Here is an 18598-nt window from a genome sequence, read left to right on the forward strand (position 1 = left end):
GACAGTTCGTATTAATTTTTAATACATATTAATTCAATACATTAACATGTCTTCATATGTATTAATTTTTAACACATATAAATGACAATTAGCATAAAAAGATGCTGCTTTAAGCAGAACTCCATTTCTCTAGGCAAAATCAATGCCCGAGAAGTCCTTAACTTTTAGTCAGACATCAGAATTTATCAAACCTTTCAATAACCACCATCTTTAACTTCTCAGTCAGAGTAACAGAAGAAAAACCAAAGATGATAGGAGGATTAAAACATTTTAAAGTTATTTTTGAAGGATTAATGGTTGAATTTTAACTGGAATCTTTAAAGGCCATTTCCATAATGCATCGTTGCAGTCCCTCATCAATGGTTTTAACTATCCTGCTTTTAAACACATTTCTCTCTTCAATGAGTTTCTCAAAGAGGTAGATACCGCCACCCACCCCAAAATAATGCACTTTGCTTGCCAAATACACACGGCCATTTTTATCCAAGAGCTGAGCCAGTGTATCATGCAAAGCACTGTAATAATCAGGATTATAGATGGTCTCAGATGTGAGAATTATATCATACTTTGAAAAGGGTTTGTTGCCGCTTAACAGAAGCTGACTGACTTCAGACCACTCTCCAGAAAAAAGTCTGCATTTGTTGAGCCCTTCAGGTGAGCCCTCTCCTTTCTTGGGCCTCTTGGCAGGAGGTTTGCTGGCTTTTCTGTCCTCTTTGCTACTGCCTTCATTTATACAGTTGGCCACCACGTTAGGCAAGGTTATTTCCTCAATCACTGTGCTGTTGTAGTCCTGAAAATGGACTTTTTCAGCTTTACCCTTTAAGGCAACTATTCCCAGCAATCCAGCCCCGCAGCCAAGATCCAGTACAGTCTTGTTGCTAAACTCTATTTTAGCCTCAGAGAAGTAGTTCATGAGATCAAAGGTGCATTCCCAGATTTTCAGACCTCCCTCATAGACTCCTGGGATGAGATCAGAGTGAGAAGAAACGCTTTTGGACACGATGCCTTCGCTGTCAGCATCTCCTGAACATGTCATTTCCACTACAGACACGTTTACATGGTACAGGTCTGATATTGTTTCCATTACTTTATTTTCCAATACTTTGTTGAGATCTTCAGGTATGAGGTGCTCCTTGGCGGCTTTCACGCAGTGCTTTGTCCGTGGTGCCTCCTCCTGGTGCTGACCAACCCCTGGCCTCAGGCTGCAGTCTGCTCCAGCATCAGCAGTTTTCCTGCCCTTTTCCATGGACTCCTGACTGTGTTTTGCAGAGCCCAGCAGCAAGAAGTGAGTGTCTGCTTCACTGTTCTCATTTTCATCAACAGCAAAATTAAATCGGAAATCCATTTTCAGGAATAACAGTTTAAAAAGCCAGCTTAATACATTACAGCCAGAACACTCATTTAAGGGCAAGACTGATACAAAGGTGTTTTGTTTTTTCTTCTGGCTTTTGTTTTTTGTAGAGGATGTTTTTATGTTGGTGCTGCTGTGGGAAAGAGTGCTTTGTCCTCTGCAGGTGGAGCATCAGATGTTTTGCCAACAGCCAGGTGAATTACTGCTGGAAATAGAGCAAATAGTTTTATGTATCATTAATATTGGAACAAACCGTCTAATTGTAGCACCTTGACTTTCATTACCGGGCTGCTGAGGGAGGAAGTGGAGTGTTCCTCTACAGATATTCCAGCCCCACCTGCCCCATGTCACCCTGCCTTGGCAGAGGGGGCGGATGGCCGATCCCAGAGCTCCCTTCCAGCGACTCTGTGATTAAACCCCCACACCCTCTGAACAGTTAAATGTCATGGAAACACAGCCTTACCAGTGACTACATCTCTCACATAACACAGATCCAGGCACGGGGATCAGCACAGCTGCTCATTCCGGCCAAACCCCCTTTGGCACTCGGCGCCTTGGGCGGCGCAGCCCCAGCGGACAGGGCGGCCCCGCACAGCAGCGCGGGGGTCTCTCCCGCGGTGCCGGTACCGACCTGCGGCAGCCGCTCGGGCTCCCCCTGCGCTTGTCCCGGGTGGCCCCGCTCGGGATCCCGCTCCGCTTGTCCCAGGTGGCTCCGCTCGGGATCCCTCTGCGCTTGTCCCACTGCGCCGGTACCGACCTGCGGCAGCCGCCCGGATCCCGCTCCGCTTGTCCCGGGTGGCCCCGCTCGGGATCCCTCTCTGCTTTCCCCCGGCAGCCGCTGGGGATCCCTCTGCGCTTCACCCACGTGGGCTCGCTCTCCGCTCTCGGCTCATCCCGCGCGGCGCCGTTTCCGCTTCCTGCAGCGCGGGGCCTGCCGGGCGGGCGGGCGGTCTGTCCGTGCCGCCTGAGGGGGCTCCGCCGCCGCCACCGCTGCCATGTCCCGCACCGACCCCGAGCAGCTCCTGCGGCAGCTGCGGGGCTGGGACGGGGCGCTGTGCCGCCGGGAGCTGCCCGCCGTCCTGCCGCGGCTCCTCATATCCTTCCCGGTGACGGTGGGGCCGCGCTCGCCCTCCAGCCTGCCCCGGGTCGTGCTGAGCGGTGTGTGGGAGGGGGAGCCCCGTGAGGGGCCAGCGCGGGATGGAGGAGCTGCGTGAGGGGAGTTTGGCCGCAAGCGAGTACAGCCCTTCGCTGAAATAAAACATTCGTGTAGAAAACAGTGAATGGTTCATCGGGCGCTATAATGACTATTCCCGCTCCTGCCAACACGCTCACCCCTCCAACAAACCCCACCAAACCCCACACACCACCAAAAATCCCCCTCTAGGCTTACTCTCTAAAACATTTTAAAAAGACTTTTCTGATCTTGGGGTACTGGGGGATATCAGTCTGCATTGGTTATGGAGCATCCCCTCCATGTGTACACGAGACCAGGGGAAAAGTCACTGACTTCTGAAGGAGCTTTAAAAATAACCTTTATGGCAGAACAAGGTTGATGTTCCTTAACCTTTATACTCAATGTATCAAGACACTGAAGACTGGAGTGAACATATTCGTAAGTAGTGGCTGAGAAGTGCCTCTTCCTACAGATCATTATATTGCAATTGCCTTATAAACTACTTAAAAATATTTATGTTACAGCTGGTGATTTTCAGAGCCTTCAGCAATCCTGCTGGGCCGTGCATGTTCCACAAATTGCATGTTGAATAAGATTTATAAAAGCCCATTTAAAAGCTTTGCTTATAGGGCTGCTTTTTCCTTCCTGCTTCTGATTTTAAATGCATGAAGGAAGGCTACATTTTATTGTGTGTTTTATTGTCTTTTTGGTTGTTATCTTAGACGTGACAAAGCTGTTATAGTGGCTAATGGTGAAAAGAAAATGAGACTCCTGTAACTGTGTAGGAGTTTTGCTAAAATTCACTGTTATATTGCATATCAGTGCCAACCAGCACATTAAATGTGCAACTGTTTGGAATATGGAGAATACCAGATCCATGGGCAAGAAGTTGTGCTCAGCCTTCAACTGAGTTCAGCCAGGTGTGATGCTGTTTTTGATGGTTTTGTACATGTTGGAGCTGTTACTGTTACTTGCTTTTTCAGATAATTCATGGGTGTTTTCATGCATTTTAGATAAGGCAAATGTTGAGTTGCCTCTTTCAAAATCAGGTGCCTGATCTGTTTGTGTTTGATGTAGTTCTGTGTTTCCTCAGATAGGAAACTATTTCTATAATTGCTACGTATTTCCAATAATCACCCTTTATTTTTGTGTAATGTTTAAATGCTTTTTTTTTGCAGGTGTTTTGAGGATCATGACTGAAATGTTTTTGCCCCATATCAGCCTTGAAGATCTGGAACAAACTTTTTTCTCAAAAGTATTGCCTAAGGTAGGACAGCCTTGTTTAACTGTGGAATTGTCAGTCAGTCAGGGCAGTGCTCAGGCCTGCTCAGAATGCAGTGATTGTTTGTTGAGATCACACGATGTAATTATTGTGTGGGATACAAAACTGAAAATTAAAATTTTACCCTTTAAGAGTTTTCACAATTTTGTGTTGGATTGTTTCTGTGACTGTTCTCATTATTTCCAGTAGGGAGAGAATCAGATATACAATATTCTGTTTTCTATATTTAGCAATAGATTTGGGATTTATTTCTTTTTGAGAAGATTGGGCTTTTTATAAAATGACCAAGGTTGAGAACTTTTACATGAAGTGGCTTCTCAGGACAAGTAAACTGAAGAACCCAACACTCATATCATGAATAAATGTTGTGAAACTTGTGAATTAATACAGTGAAAAAACTTTTAGACCATGCTGGTCTAAGATATTTTTTCTTTTTTGATTAAATGATGGAGAATTTTGTGCTGTAGTTTCATTAAAATTCTTTAGTGCTTTCATTTTATGTAAAGTAAAGGCAGTGCCAAATTGCTGATTTAAGTTCAGGCCTCAGTTGTCCATTTCAAGAAGCCAGTAAAAATGGGCATTTGATTTCCATTTCTCTGGTTTTATGTCCAGTAAAAAATTTTGGAGATTACAAGAAAAACATCCCATAATAAGTTTTACTGTACCTGTTTATCTTGCCTGGAAACACTTCACTGTCTTTGCAGTCTCAACAGAAACGCTCATCAAATATCCAAGGACCAAAACTGGAGGACAAATTAATGTTATTTATCAATCATAAACTTTGTTTTGTGGATTCAAAATGTTAGTGATGGTTCTCAACAAATAAACAATTTTTCTGAGACAAAATGTAAAATCCTTTTAAAATGATAGAGGTTTAACTAAGTTAAAAATCTGTGGTAGAAAGAGGTATGTATTAGCTGGGAAGTTTATTTCCTAACAGATTTTAGAAAAAGGAACAGCTACTGTAGCTTATGTCCATAATTTGGGAAAACCATACGGGTTTTGCTTCCTGGTACATCATGTTTTATGACTGAATTGCTGGAAAAGTGTTAATTTCTCCTGTGAGTTCTCTCTGTAGCCTGTGCCTCTGTGCCAAGGGATCAGGGTGGTTTGGAATGGTGTTACTATTTGTGATGTGTACCTTTAAAAATAAAATGTTTATTTTGTTCTGACAGACTCTACAGTTCTTTGATAACCTGATGTACGAGTTAACCAGCAAGGCCAAGGGATTAACCAGCCAGAGTACTGAGTTATGCAGCACTGTGAGGAATCTGCTACAGGCAAGTCCCATCACATCAGCTGTCAGAGGAATGTTTACAGCACTCTTTGCCTTTACCTAAACTGTTAAGAGGTTTTTAGAACATTTTTGCCAGCTACTGGTGGTTAAAATGTAATTTCATCTTTGTTTGTAGTTGAAGTTCAATTAACATTTTGTGAATGATTTGAATACATCTGAGATTAACTCAGTTGTGTAAAACTTGGTTGTAATAATGCCAAGGTCATGGGTTCAATCCCCTGTGTGGGCCACTGACTTAAGTGTTGGACTCAATGATCCTTGTGGGTCCCTTCCAATCAGTCTGTGATTCTGTGGCATGTGATGCTAATCATAATTTAAAAAATCATCTCAAGTTCTGCTCGAGTTACGCAAATGGGATGTTTAAAGCGTGAATCTCATGCTTGTTTATACAGTCACTTAATACTGAGTTATAAGAATTTTGTAAATTGAGAACAGTAGTCAAAGAAATATGAAGTTTTCACAGAGTTTGTGGCATCAGAGAAAAGCTCTGGAATTGCCCAGTCTTATTTTATGGAGCTTCATTCATTTTAACAAACTCCTTATTTATGCAAATTGCAGTGAACTTCAAATGCCATAACAATCCAGGTGCAATTCAGCTAAGAAAAGATGCTTTTGAAGTTATTGCAGAGCTGAAAAACATTGATGGTTCTTGTTTATTCTCTCTTTAAGACTGTGGTGGAACTGTTGGAGACTCTGAGGGGCTGTGTGCGCTGCGTATGCTCCCTGCAGGAGTGTGTGCCCCTGGAGAGCGTCCGCTCCCTGCCCGCCTCCCTGCTCCATGTCATTAAGAACTCCTTCACACACTGCAGGGTAGGTCTGTGCTGCAAGGAGGAAAGGCCTTGTGCTCCTTGGATTTCAGGAAACACTCACTTTATAGGAAGATCCTGTTTTGAAATTTGTTGTTGAATTCTTTGAATTTAGTTGTTAAATAGTTTATTAATAGTGACCTCATCAGTGACCAGAGCAGTGACCCTTGCCCTGTACTCTGCGTTGGTGAGGCCACACCTTGAGTGTTGTGTTCAGTTCTGGGCCCCTCAGTTCAGGAAAGAGATTGAGGGGCTGGAGTGGGGCCAGAGAAGAGCAACGAGGCTGGAGAAGGGACTGGAGCACAAGTGCTGTGGGGAGAGGCTGAGGGAGCTGAGGGTGTTTAGCCTGGAGAAGAGGAGGCTCAGAGGTGACCTCAGCACTGTCTAGAACTCCCTGAAGGGAAGTTCTGGCCAGGTGGGGTTGGTCTTTTCTCCCAGGCACTCAGCAACAGGACAAGGGAGCACGATGGGCTCAAGCTCTCCCAGGGGAAATTGAAGTTGGAGATCAGAAAAAACTTCTTTGCAGAGAGAGTGCTCAGGCATTGGAATGGGCTGCCCAGAGAGGGGGTGGATTCCCCATCCCTGGAGGTTTTTCAACTGAGATTGGCCGTGGCCCTGAGTGCCATGATGTGGTAAAGGGACTGAAGTTGTACCAAAGGTTGGACTCAATGATCTCGGAGGTCTCTTCCAACCCAGTCGATTCTATGATTTTATTTATTGCGCAGGTACAAAGATGATTTTTCAGCTGTGTGCCCAGCAAATCTGACCTGGTGGTGAAAGGCTCAGACAGGGCTATTTCCATATTTTGCACCAGTGTTAACTGAACATTTTGCTTGTGAATGGAGCGATCTGTACAGTCCTAACATCTGCAGTATTTTCAGAGCTACAAATGGTTACCAATATGGTGTGACTTACCTTATTTCTATGTAAGTTCCCGAGTGAATTGGGAATTCAGTTTGGCATCTTTGTGTTGGTTACAGCGAGTAACAGCTGTCAGCTTCAGATCTGGACTTTCAAATGCAACAGTAATTCCCTCTGAGCAGTGAAAATAAAAGGAGATATCATAAGGATGCAGTAGCTTTTGGTTGCCTTTGATTTTCACTTTCAATTTGTCTTTTTTTTTTATATCCCTTTTCCGTGTCAGGACTCAGGTGCCATACCTTTATCTAACAATTCTGATTAGAAAGTATTGGGAAATACCTGGAATGCAACTTCCTTTGTTGCTAACATTGTACTGTGTTGTTCAGAAATATGATCTTAGGTTCATCCATTGAGGCCTAATCCAGAACCCTCTAAATTCACTAGAGCCAGGGCAGACCTCGTTAGTTGTCAACGAGGCTGAAGGTGAATGGCATTTTCTGTTTAGGAGTTGGGAGCAAAAATTACAGCTCTGGTTCTGTATTAAAATTAAAGCAGGTACATCTGTGCCTTGTTCTTTTTCCCAGGGTAATATATGGCAAAGCTTTTGTTGTTTTTAGTAGGTGAAAAATCAGTCTGTGATTCCTGAACTTTTTTAAACCTCTTGTTTCCATGTTTTCTCCAGGATAGTGAGTCAGTGTACTGTGGGCATCTGCACTTGATTTCTGACCTCTTACAAGCCATGTTTAAGGAAACTTACTCTCTTCAGAAACAGCTGATGGAACTAGTTGATCAGATTTCCATGGGCTCTGCTTCCACTGAAGACAACATCACAGATATAGTGTCAGGTATGTGTGGATTTAACACTTCTTCAGTTTTGCTTAGTAGTTTTTTTCTGTAGACTGTGTTTGAATTTTTAAAACAAGTTTCTGAGTGTGCTCAGTTCCTGATCAGCTTTTCAGAAAGGAGCATTTTGAAGCTTGAAATATTTTTAGTTTTCTCCTGAAACTTCCTCTGTGGGAATGGAGCATGTTGTGTAGGTTTCTGGGAAAGAGTCAGCACCTAAATACCGAGCCATTTTCCCATTTCAGTGCCAGTGTACTGGTATTCTCTTAGTGCTTGGGGTTGCTGTGAACTCATAGATCTGATTTAACTCTTGTTGTTATTATTTCCTCAGTAATCCACACTGTGCTGGAGATCTGCTCTGTCATTTCCAATATGGACCACGCTCTCCATGCCAATACATGGAAGTTCATAATCAAGTATGTCATTGAACTCTTTGGGGTTTATTGTAATGTAAACAAACTGTGATTTTAAATAATGAAGGTTTCAATTGCTTTGTATTCAGAGGTTCAAATTAAATTGAAATTAGAGAATTCAATATAGCTAATTTAGAAATTTTGCTGGGGTAGTATTAAAGCACTGCCAGTGAAAGTAGGTAGGTATTGGTGTGAAAAGTAATAGAACTTTGACATTTTGTATTGCAATGCAGAGGGAAATTTGAAACACTGTAATCAGAATAAATAATATTAAGAGGTCTGACCTGCAATTTTGTAGACATTTTTTGCTTGAGTTGTGTCCCATGCTTCCATCCTGCCTCTCTTCTGTATCAGTCACAGCTGTTGGAGAGGGTTGTTCTCTCCCAGTTTCTGCTGTCAGTGTACACTGATACTGCAAAAATCAGTGTTGTAAGAAAGCCTAAAGAGAAGAAGTAATTATTAGGATTTGTAGGAACTCATTGCATGATCACTTCTGACAATTAAATGCCTGTTTATGTTCCTCCCTTCCAGGCAAAGCCTGAAGCATCACTCCCTGCTGCAGTGCCATCTGAAACACAGTGACATCCTCGGTGGCCTGTGCAAGGACACTCTTCTGTCTTTTGACTCTTGTTTGCAACTGGCTGAGCAAATGAAGGTGTCAGAAATACAGGTGAATTAAAAAGCTCCCAAAGCTGACAGTGACCCTGAGAAAGATAAATTATTTGTGCTGTGTTACTGCTTGAAGTAGTTTGATTTTGGTTTTCTGGGATTGTTTTATTTCCTGTGGTAGGCAGAATACCTTATTCTTTTGAAATCACATGAAATTGAGGCCCATGACTTTATTTAGATTGGGGATGTTTTAGTGAGACACTTAAGTTTTCACCATACTCTGTGGGAATATTTTTATTTCCTGGACTGACAGTATCCCAAGGTCAACCAAAAGATAACCTTTCAATTCTGAATATTGCTGTAAAAGTGTTGAGGCATACTGAGTATTTTTAAAGTTTTTCCCCGTGAGCTACAGAATCTGTAGAGAATCAAATGTGAAATAGGTTTTTAGCAATCTAACTTCCTTTTTTATTGTATTACTCTGTATATTAACTTCTAAACTGCTTCTTTTGGACAGGAGGGCACTGACTTAAAGCTATTCCAGAAGACAGTCAAACTGTGCAGGTTCTTTGCTAATTCCATTGTACACTACACCAAGGTAGGTTCTATACTGAGGTCTGTATCTAATTTTAAGCCTCTGGTCTGCAAAAGGAATAATTTTGTTCTGCTTAATGTCCTCACAATTTATGACCATCCCATATGGGTGGTATAATTAACGTCCATAATTAACATCCAGTAATCTGCTTGTAGTTCTTCCACCTTTATTTACTCTCCAGCCTAAGCAGGATCACTGCTGGGATTTTCCAGAACAACCAGCTGTAACAAGCTGAGCAGTTGGTAGGAGATACCCAGTCAGACTGTTACAGACTGTTCTGAGTTGGAAGAGACCCACAGGGATCATCGAGTCCAACTCTCAGTGGCCACACAGGGGATTGAACCCATGACCTTGGCATTATTACAACCAAGTTTTTAACCAACTGAGCTAATCTCAGTCCTTATGGGCAGCCTTGAGTCAGCATGGCCTGAATTGTTGCTGTTTCACCAGTTGAAATGGATGTGGCATTAATAAAAAGAAATGCCTGGGTGCTGTTGTTTGTTGTTGTTATTTTGTTTATTGTTTGTTCTATGCTGTGAATTGTTAATTTTTGCAGTGTAGTACACACGTTGCAGTGTAGTTTACACACAAATATAGCAGAACAAAAAGAAAGTGTAATTAATCATATATTTTATACTGGAAGTACCACTCAAAATTAATGGTTTTTGCAGGAATTTCTTCCTTACTTCTCTGATTCCTGTCCCCAGTTACATCAGCTCTTTCTTCAGATATACAGGTATGTGAAGGACAGATAATTGATAGAATCTTAATAACATCTCCATTTTGCATTCTTAAAGTTACAAGTGTTTTGAGATATAAAAATACAGTTTTCGTTCCAGAGCTGTTGTCATCATTTTTCATATAGAGAAAATTAAAATATTTTTAAATAAATTAGACATTTTTGCGTGATATAGTTACCTTACCCCCATTCTTGATCAGTACTCTGCATGTCCCATATTGACAGACCGTTAACTTTGTTGCTACTACTTATGTCAACATTTCATAACAAATTATGTGTAGAATATGTAGAAAGAAATCCAAGACTAAATGTAGGTGTCAGTAGTGACATTTGACAGATTGTTTCTGTTCTGAGACAAAGTGTGGAAACATTTATCCTGGAGAAAGAGGGATCAGAAGCAGAATACACTGAAACTTTTCATACCTTTACTGCTGTGTTAATAATCTTGTGAAATCCCCCAAGAGGACTCTGGTCCTGGAGACAAACGCTCTTTTAATGTTATGCTCATAAAACATAACAGACTGCAAGAGGTTTATCCTCTTCTTTCAGAAGTTTTGTTCTATTTGCTGCAGTGGTGGGGAAGAATGAAAGAACATGAACTTTATACTGATCCTACTTTATACTCTGAAATCAGAGGGCTGATTTCAGCCATTCTTTTGGAATTCAGACCAGGTTCTGTGCTGAGGTGTGTACCTGAGTTCACTGCATGTTTCACTGCAAGATTGGGGGGATATTTTTTTATGAGTTTCCTCATTTAACTTTACTTACCTTGTAGATCTTTCTCAAGTGCAAGGTTGTAAATTTTTATTCACTCAGGGAAACTGAACAGGATTTTTGAGTAGGAAGGTAGTATTTTTATAGTCACATCATAAGCTGCAAGAGTAGAAGGTTTTCATTTCATGATCTCTTTTGAATTATACTCCTGTTGCTTTTTTTCTTTCATTGCCAAAGGTTTTTTCTCCTCAAAGAAATTGTGGTACCCTTTTAGTGTCATGTGTTAAGTTAGTGCTGTCACATTTATGACTGTCATATTGTGTATACAGCTGTTTACTTGGCTTTTCTTTTTTGCTTGACTTTTTGTGATTTGGTATGTTTTTTTCTGATAGATGTCATGTATTTTACATGCATTTTCTGTGAGCTTGTAAGGTTTTCTTTCCATGTTTAGTAAAATCTCATATTGTGATGCCTAGTTTGAAGGCTGAATGGAGAGTTGTAACTCTTGGGCTATAGAAGATATTCTAAAATGGGAGCCTTTCTGGTCTTTTATTTCACAGGATCAAGGAAATAATGAATTTCCTTCTTTGCAATTCTTTTGGAAAAAAGTAGTATTATTGAAATTGCTACTGAGATTTAACTTTTTTTCCCATTTCCCCTCAGCAAATTTCCTCCCAGTCTTTATGCTCCAGAGATCTTGGAAGTGCATCGAGATGAAATATCCCGTGTTTTTCTGGTGGCTCTGGATCCTCTCATCAACCAGCTTCTTCCCTTCAGTCCTTTCATGGAGCAAGTGTTAAGTGAGAAGTTAGGTGGGTTCAAAACACAGCAGCTGCCAGTGCTGTGGTACTGTGTCTGTGTCTCTGAGGGATCAGGATTGACATTCTGATGTTCTGGACCACAGGCAATAATTCTGTACTGGTTTGGTTGTCTGTGGTTCTTTTGTACATACTGTGATATAGGCAGTTGCTTGCTAACTTGGATGAATTTTATAACAGGTAGCTTATGTTGCTGCTGAATTCATCTCCAAACTACTCACAATAACTTCCTATCAATTCTGCTCTTTTGCATTATTTCAATCCACTTTTGTCATGAACTTCCAAAGTATACTGAAATTTTTCTGCTGTTCCGTTGGTGGGGGAAGACAGTAATTTTTTCCTAAATGATTTTGTGTGAAAAGCAGAATGCCTTCAAACTGGAAAATCTTGTCACCTTTTGTTTCGACATACCCTCTTCCCTGATTCCTGCCCAGACCAACATGTCATAATTCTGAATGGCTGAACCACTTCATCAGTTTGCCTCTACACTTGCTTAAAAGCCAGTTTACATGTGTTATATTTGCCAGGGCAACTTGCATCACATTTTAAAACAAATTCCTCCTGCAGATCTCCCTCCTGAGCAGCACCTGCCCCAGTGTCTCCTGCTGGTTTCCATCATGGACAAGCTCTCCTCTCAGCCTGAAGAAGTGCAAACACTCTGGAACACAGGAAAAAGGTACTGAAGACGTTTTAGTTGTAGTTCTTCACCACAGTAATCATTCCATATGGGCAAACAAGGGGGCTCAGCTTCTGGAGTTTCCCATGCAACTGAATAGTAAAATTTGTCAGACTATGAATGTACATCCTTATGCCAAGAAAAACAGGATCTGAATTGCCTCAGGAGTGAAGATGCAGAGCTGGAGATGGCTTTCCTTTTTCAGGAAAGGAATGGTATTTAGAATACTTCCAGGATAAAAAGTATGGAAAATTGTTGATACATCACTGAGTTAGTCTCACACTCTTGTGCCTGAACCTTCAGATAATCACCTGAATTTGTAAAAGAGGAAGGTAGTCAGGAATGTAAATCTAGGGTAAAAGCACTGAAATCATTGCCATTGTTTGTGGTCAAAGATGTTGTAGTCCAGATGTTGCCTGCATGATTTAGGATTTACGTATCTGTAACTCAACTATGTGTCTTATATTTTTTCTTTCCTCCTTGCAGCCTGTCTTTGTTTTCAGCTCTCTTCTTCAGTTTCCAGCAATGTTGTGGTGAGCTTTCTCTCCCTGTCTGTTTGCCAGAGGTGATCAGCCCTGGACAGCCAGCAGTTCCCATCACCTTCTATCACTATGTCTGTGTCCACCTGTGCTCCTTCATTGCTTCCACACTCCCATCACACTTCCCTCAGCTGGTAAGATTGGGTTTTGTTTATCATCTCTTCAGCTGTTGACATGCATAGGTGCTATTTAAAAAGAATGGAGATTCTTTTTGATGATCTGGCTCTGAAATGAGGCGTGGGTGAGAAGTGGTTCTGCAGAAAGCAGTTGTGACACCCACACAAGGTAGCAGTTCAATTTTACAGCAAATCTCACCTGTGGGAAGGGGCAAAATAAAACTTCATACAAGTTCCTGAGAACCTCAGTGGTGTTGGAAATTTTTGTTCTCATTCAGAGGGAAGGAGATCGAATTGTTATAAAGCTTCAGTGCTTTCTTATATTCAGTATTCAAATTGTATTTACATTATGTGCTTTTATTAGTTTACGCTAAATAATAAAGTGGCATTTAATATTTAGAGTAGATTATATTGTTGTGATTCCAGCTAAAAACTTAAAAATATAAACATATACAAATAACTTACAAAAAATTACATATAAATAAACCTAAATGAGAAAAAACTTCTACCTCAGAGGAGTATTCTGGGCTTTCATCAACATTATATAAAGCTTTCAAAGTTGTTCACTTTTTACTGCACATAAACAAAAGTACCCCAGACAAATGTAAACCTTGATAAAGTTAGGAACTGTCACAAAAATTATAGCCCTAATTTAGGTGTTTGTTTTTCTGAACGCTGTGTTCCTCTTTCAGGTAAAATTTTTGTTCATGAAAGAGGAAAAGGATTTATTTGGCTTTCAGTAAGTTGCTAGTAAAGCTGGAAAGAAAATTGGCAATACATTGGTTAAAAAAGGGTATTTTTTTTCCTAAGAGTTGCCTTGCAGAGAAGGGATGCACCTTGTGAAATGTCTCCAAGTGAAGGAGCCTCAGGCCATTGAGATGAACACACATTCAAAGTGTGCAAAACTAAAGGTGTAGCTGCTCACGTGATGGTGTTGCTGAGTATGGAGTGCAAAAATGAGTTCCTAAAACATTTTAAATTGGAAAAGCTGAAAATCTGCCTAGATTTTACACTAATTAGGGAAGTAAAAGTAATAGTAGGCCTGCAGTCATTTTCTAAATGAATTTACATGTGTGTATTTTCTCAGGAGTATGCCCTGCTGGATGCAGTGCTGGGTTCCAGTATGATCACATCTCTGCTAGCAATGGACTCGTGGTGTTTCCTTGCCCGGTAAGATGCTCTTGTTACAGGTCAAGCAGGTTTTTCACAGATCCAGTTCATGCTGTTGTTGTACATAATTCCTTGAGAGAGATCTTTTTAAGACAAAGTTGTCCTAGAATTGGATTATTTTCAGATATAGAGCTCATTTTGAAAATTAGGAGCAGGAATGGCTTAGCTGTTTTTTCATTCATGCAACTTAATCATTGTTTTTTGGAGTGGTTATCTCAAGTAGATTGTGTCTCTACAAATGAAGTTTAAATATATTAGAGGAAATGGCCATCTCCCAGGCAGGATTTATGGTATTTAGTCTGTAAAAGAATAGGAGGTCCAGAGTGACAAGCTGTTGTCTCCCATTGCAGGTACGGAACAGCAGAGCTGTGCACTCACCATGTTCGTGTCATCGCCCACTTGGTAAGAACCACATGAGGTTTGCAATTTGGCACCACTTTCCATCCGAGTTGGCAGACTTTCTAAATGGTCCAAGACAGGAATTTAATTTTTATTGTAAATGCAAACAAAAATTGTTCCAATTCTTCAAATTGGGTTAATAATTACCAAAATCAGTACAGTGAAAATATAAAGTAATATGCCTGATATTTCTGACCTCATCCCACACAGCAACTCTCAGAACATTTTGTATAGAATTCATTTGCTAAATTTTGTTTTTTTCCTTAGTTTAATCAGATGCATTACCCTTTTATCCCAATGCAGATAAAGGCTTGGCCCAGTGACTGTTACCAGGTCTCTGCCCTGGGTGTCCTGCTGAGGCGGATGCTGTTCATGATGGCTCCAGATCATCAGGCAAGGTCTTCTGTTGTTACTAGAAGAGATTTCAATCAGTGGCCCGTGTTAAAATATCCTCTTTCAGTTCTTCAGAAGTGACAAGATGTTGACTGCTCACTTGTGCTTGTTATTACTGAGTCATAGTGGATCCCACTTTGTTCAGGTGTGCTCTTTAGAACAGGAAAGGCACATACACCTTTGTAAGGGTCTTAACTGGGCAGCAATTAAGTCCTTTTTGTGAGTATGAAAACAGCACATTGTGCAGATTTGCTGAAAGGGTGTGTCCTGTCATTGCACTTGTGAAAGATGTTCATAAGTGTTCTCATGATATCAGATACCAAGAGCAGTGTCCTGTCCTGTCAGTGCCTCTTTGTACCTTGAAGAGGCCAGAGCCCTTTTGCTACTCACTGGGGCCACTGCTTCAAGCAGCTGAAAGAAAAGTTGCTTTATCATTCTGATGTCCTATACATGACAAGGAAGGTGGCAGTTCTATAACTTTTTTATATAAAAAGTTGGGATTTTTTTTAATGTAATATATCTAAAGCAAACCAGCAATGCATTTTGGGTTCTCAACTTTCTGACAGATTATCAAATTGCCTTCTGGTCTGTTTAGTTTCTATTACGTGTTGTTTCCAGGTAGAATTCGCTCTTAAGTTTCTTCCAGAAGAGGTGGAGAACCTGGCTGTGTGGCAGCACGTGTCACTCAGGGCACTGAGTCCCGACCTCAGGAGACACGTGGCAGGTCAGCTGGGCCTGGCCGGGCTCGGGCAGTGCCAGCAGTGGCTCAGCAGCAGTCGTGCCCTGGGAGAGCTCCCACCTGTGGTAAGGGAGGTTTGGTTCTTTTTGCATGGACTCTGGACTTCTAATCCACAAGGATTCTGTTCTGTTTTTTAGTGTGTTGCACAGCTTTTTTCCATGCCTAACTGGCATATTCATGAGCAAGAACTCTTCATGTTAATGTTTCCTTGTAGCACACAGCACCTTAGGACGCTCTACTCTGACAGTGGGGGTCTTGTGGTTCACTAATTATTTCTAGTTGTTTGCTCTCTGGGTGAGCAGATGTATTTTTGTTTAGAATTTCTGATTTATCCTATACCTTAGCATGTATGTGTATGACCAAACTTTGCAAATGAAGCTTTGGGAAGGGCTCTCCCCACATGGGTGTGCCCTTCCAGCTTGTGCAGTGGATTTTCTAGGTGAGGCTCAGCGTGCACAGAACTGGCCCCATCGTTTAAGTCCTGAGGTCCATTTGCCACGGCTGAGTGAGCTTGGACAGTGACAGTGAAGTCCTTGGGACTGTCACAGCACCTGGTACTGACCAGGGCTGACCCTGCTGAGCATCCGAGATCTGACGGGATGGGATGGCAGGGAGGCTTTAACTGTGGGGGGATGGTCCCACTGAGACTGGAACTCAGGACCTTGGGATTCAGAGTCCAGAGTGCTCTCCTTTACACCACGGGACCGCCCTACCTGAGCATACAATTATGTTTTAAAGTCCTGGCTGTTTTTATGTGGCACCAAAGCTGAAAGATGCTCACTGGTGTCCTTGGCGAGGAGTGTGAGAAGCCAGAGGCTCCCACATGAAGTGTCTGCTGCCAGATTTCTCCTGCCAGTGCATCTAATGACTGCAGCACGTGTGAGCCTCACAGGAGGAATGGATGGTTTCCTTGCTTTGGAAGCTTTATTGGCTGGTGGCCTGGTGGATTAGCTGTACTGTACAGCTGACACAGCACACTGGGCTTCTTGCCATCTAGTATCATTTTAGATGTTTAATATGAGCCTGGGGTTTTGGGTTGTTCTATGTGCAGTTTTTTCCTTGCCCTGTCTTATACATTTTTTCCTGCTAGAACGCTGCCCTGTCTGTCCTGCTGGCTGTCTGCAGTTGTGCTGATGATACTCTGGAGGCAGAACTTAAGGCATCTGTCTTGGGAGTGCTGGGTCAGTTCTGGACATTTCTCCAGGCTAAGCAGGTAAGAGAATGTGCTGCTCCAGTGGTGAAAACATGATGTCTTTGAGAGGCTGGTGCTATTTCATCATGTTATTGTTACTAATTTGTTTTTCTTGGATTGGACTGTTTCTGTAAAGCACAGTGTAACTGTGCTGCCCATCTGCTCTCAGCTGGTTTATGTATTGGGCAGGTGTGTGCTCTGGGAAGCCGAGTTTGACTTTTACTGAGTGTTACATGTGTGGCTCCTTGTTACTCCATGTGTTACTCAGTGTCAGATTCAAACTTGCTCAAGGAGAAATCTGATGTTCCTCATTCTGGTTCATATCAGCTACAAATTTGGTCTGTTTTAAATGTTAGAATGTGAATAAAATTCACGGTGGTTTGATTAGTGCACAGCCTGGCACATGGAGAGCCACAGAGCTGTTCACCCTCCTCACAGATCTGAGAACAAGCAGCTCAGGTGATGCCCTTGAGGCTGTGTGCCTGCTCATGGCTGCAGCTGCATAAAGAAAAAAAAGGATTCTTATGCTTCATGATCCAGATTAAAAAATAAAATTTGAGAGTAGGGGTGAAGAAAAGTGAACAATGTGGCCCTTCAGAGGTCTGTTCCAACCTCAGACCTTCTATGAGGACATTAGCAATTGGTAGAAGAGATCAGATAACCTTTAGCTGCTTATTTTAGTGAGTGGTGGAAGGAGATGAAGGCTAAGAAATATTCTTACAAAAATCAAAGAAAAGGGCCTTGTAAAATATGACTACTTAGAAATATTGATATGACTATTTTCATATTTTCTTCTGCTTACAGTGCAATGTTTTACATTTGTGAAGTCAGACTAAGAATTTTGGAATGCTACTGTAACTTGAAATTCTTTCCTAAGTAGTCATTCCATAAGTTAAAATGCAATGTTACTGATCTCTTGTGATCTCTTGAAGGTCTCAGATGAGCCACATCTCCAGCAGACACTGTGTCTATTACTTCAACTTTCAGAATTTTTCGTCCAAGCATTAGATGCTCAACTGATTACTCAGGTAAAAAAAAATCCACAAAACCCCAAACACCTTGTAATGAATAATTTACTTCCTGAAAAGCAAGTTCTCCGTGATTTACTGAAATCTCAAATGAGTTATTTCATGGTCTGACCTTCTTTTAACACATGAAGGTTTCTGATTTTTTGCTTGATTACTTTCCTGAGTTTTAAACCAAACACATGGCATTTTGGTTAACACTGCTTTTCAGAGTCTGGTTACTCTCCAAGCTGTTGAGGTCTATGATGTGCTATGGTGGAGCATGTTCACTTCTTTCTAAACTGCACACTGCAGCTTTATCCTACCCAGTGTTATTTGAGGTGCAGCATGCCTCCTTTTGGTGTAAGGCCAGTTTTCTGAACTCAGTGCCTTTGGATTTAAGCATGAGACAGCAGTTTTCACCTGAGCCTGTCTGATGGAGCTTCACTGTGGACTGTTTTCCCAGATATTTGCACTGCAGTCTTCCCTCTTCCAGCTGGATCCCCCAGACCATGTTCGTTTAGCAACAGTGGATTTTCTGTCTTCCATGGGAAAGGTGTTTATACCACAGGAAGCACAGGTAAATGTAATTGTGGTGTTAATAAAATCATCTTCAGTCTTTTGATGGAAATACATTCAAGGGATCAAGTTCTTCAAATCCATACAGGAATGCCAGAACATAAGCATCCAGGAGACTTACTAATAGTCTATGGCATATTTATTTTTCATGAAGATGCACTGAGTGCATCTAAGATGCTTGGTTTATTCACTTTTTTTTGCTTCTCACTCAAGAGAAAGGACTGGCATTTTACAGAATCACAGAATCATAGAATGGATTGGGTTGGAAAAGACCTCCGAGATCATCAAG

At 41.6% G+C, this 18598-nt stretch overlaps 2 protein-coding genes across 5 annotated transcripts in view; one reads left to right on the top strand and one right to left on the bottom strand.

Annotated features, from left to right (window-relative positions):
- Nucleotides 1–2236, bottom strand: METTL18 (methyltransferase 18, RPL3 N3(tau)-histidine). 3 transcript variants are annotated; one of them, XM_071565862.1, is made up of 2 exons: nt 1983–2236; nt 1–1553 (listed from the first exon to the last, which is right to left on the bottom strand). In XM_071565862.1, the coding sequence occupies exon 2, from the start codon at nt 1343–1345 to the stop codon at nt 305–307; it is 1041 nt and encodes a 346-aa protein (XP_071421963.1). In that variant the 5' UTR covers nt 1346–1553; nt 1983–2236; the 3' UTR covers nt 1–304. The 3 variants fall into 3 exon arrangements, with proteins under 3 accessions (XP_071421963.1, XP_071421964.1, XP_071421962.1); XM_071565863.1 differs by having other exon boundaries at nt 1–1556; XM_071565861.1 differs by having other exon boundaries at nt 1–1556; nt 1815–2236.
- The window catches only part of FIRRM (FIGNL1 interacting regulator of recombination and mitosis), a 19794-nt gene continuing 2355 nt past the window's right edge, over nt 1160–18598 (top strand). The window contains exons 1-20 of one of the 2 annotated variants that reach the window (XM_071565854.1): nt 2281–2444; nt 2923–2963; nt 3704–3792; nt 4983–5087; nt 5774–5914; nt 7454–7616; nt 7946–8030; nt 8559–8697; nt 9154–9234; nt 9903–9967; nt 11348–11496; nt 12070–12178; nt 12665–12851; nt 13921–14003; nt 14354–14405; nt 14706–14795; nt 15414–15599; nt 16625–16747; nt 17659–17754; nt 18197–18310. In XM_071565854.1, coding sequence (XP_071421955.1) covers nt 2347–2444; nt 2923–2963; nt 3704–3792; nt 4983–5087; nt 5774–5914; nt 7454–7616; nt 7946–8030; nt 8559–8697; nt 9154–9234; nt 9903–9967; nt 11348–11496; nt 12070–12178; nt 12665–12851; nt 13921–14003; nt 14354–14405; nt 14706–14795; nt 15414–15599; nt 16625–16747; nt 17659–17754; nt 18197–18310 — 2196 coding nt within the window. In that variant the 5' untranslated portion in view covers nt 2281–2346. Of the gene's footprint in view, nt 1286–2280; nt 2445–2922; nt 2964–3703; nt 3793–4982; nt 5088–5773; nt 5915–7453; nt 7617–7945; nt 8031–8558; nt 8698–9153; nt 9235–9902; nt 9968–11347; nt 11497–12069; nt 12179–12664; nt 12852–13920; nt 14004–14353; nt 14406–14705; nt 14796–15413; nt 15600–16624; nt 16748–17658; nt 17755–18196; nt 18311–18598 lie in introns of those variants that run through there. The other variant, XM_071565855.1, reaches the window with a different exon arrangement.

The sequence above is a fragment of the Pithys albifrons genome, chromosome 10 (genome assembly GCF_047495875.1).
Source record: "Pithys albifrons albifrons isolate INPA30051 chromosome 10, PitAlb_v1, whole genome shotgun sequence".
Taxonomy (NCBI): Eukaryota; Metazoa; Chordata; class Aves; order Passeriformes; family Thamnophilidae; genus Pithys; species Pithys albifrons.

Coding starts and splice junctions, on each gene's coding strand:
- METTL18 (XM_071565862.1), bottom strand. CDS start 1,345: ATGGATTTCCGATTTAATTTTGCTGTTGATGAAAATGAGAACAGTGAA.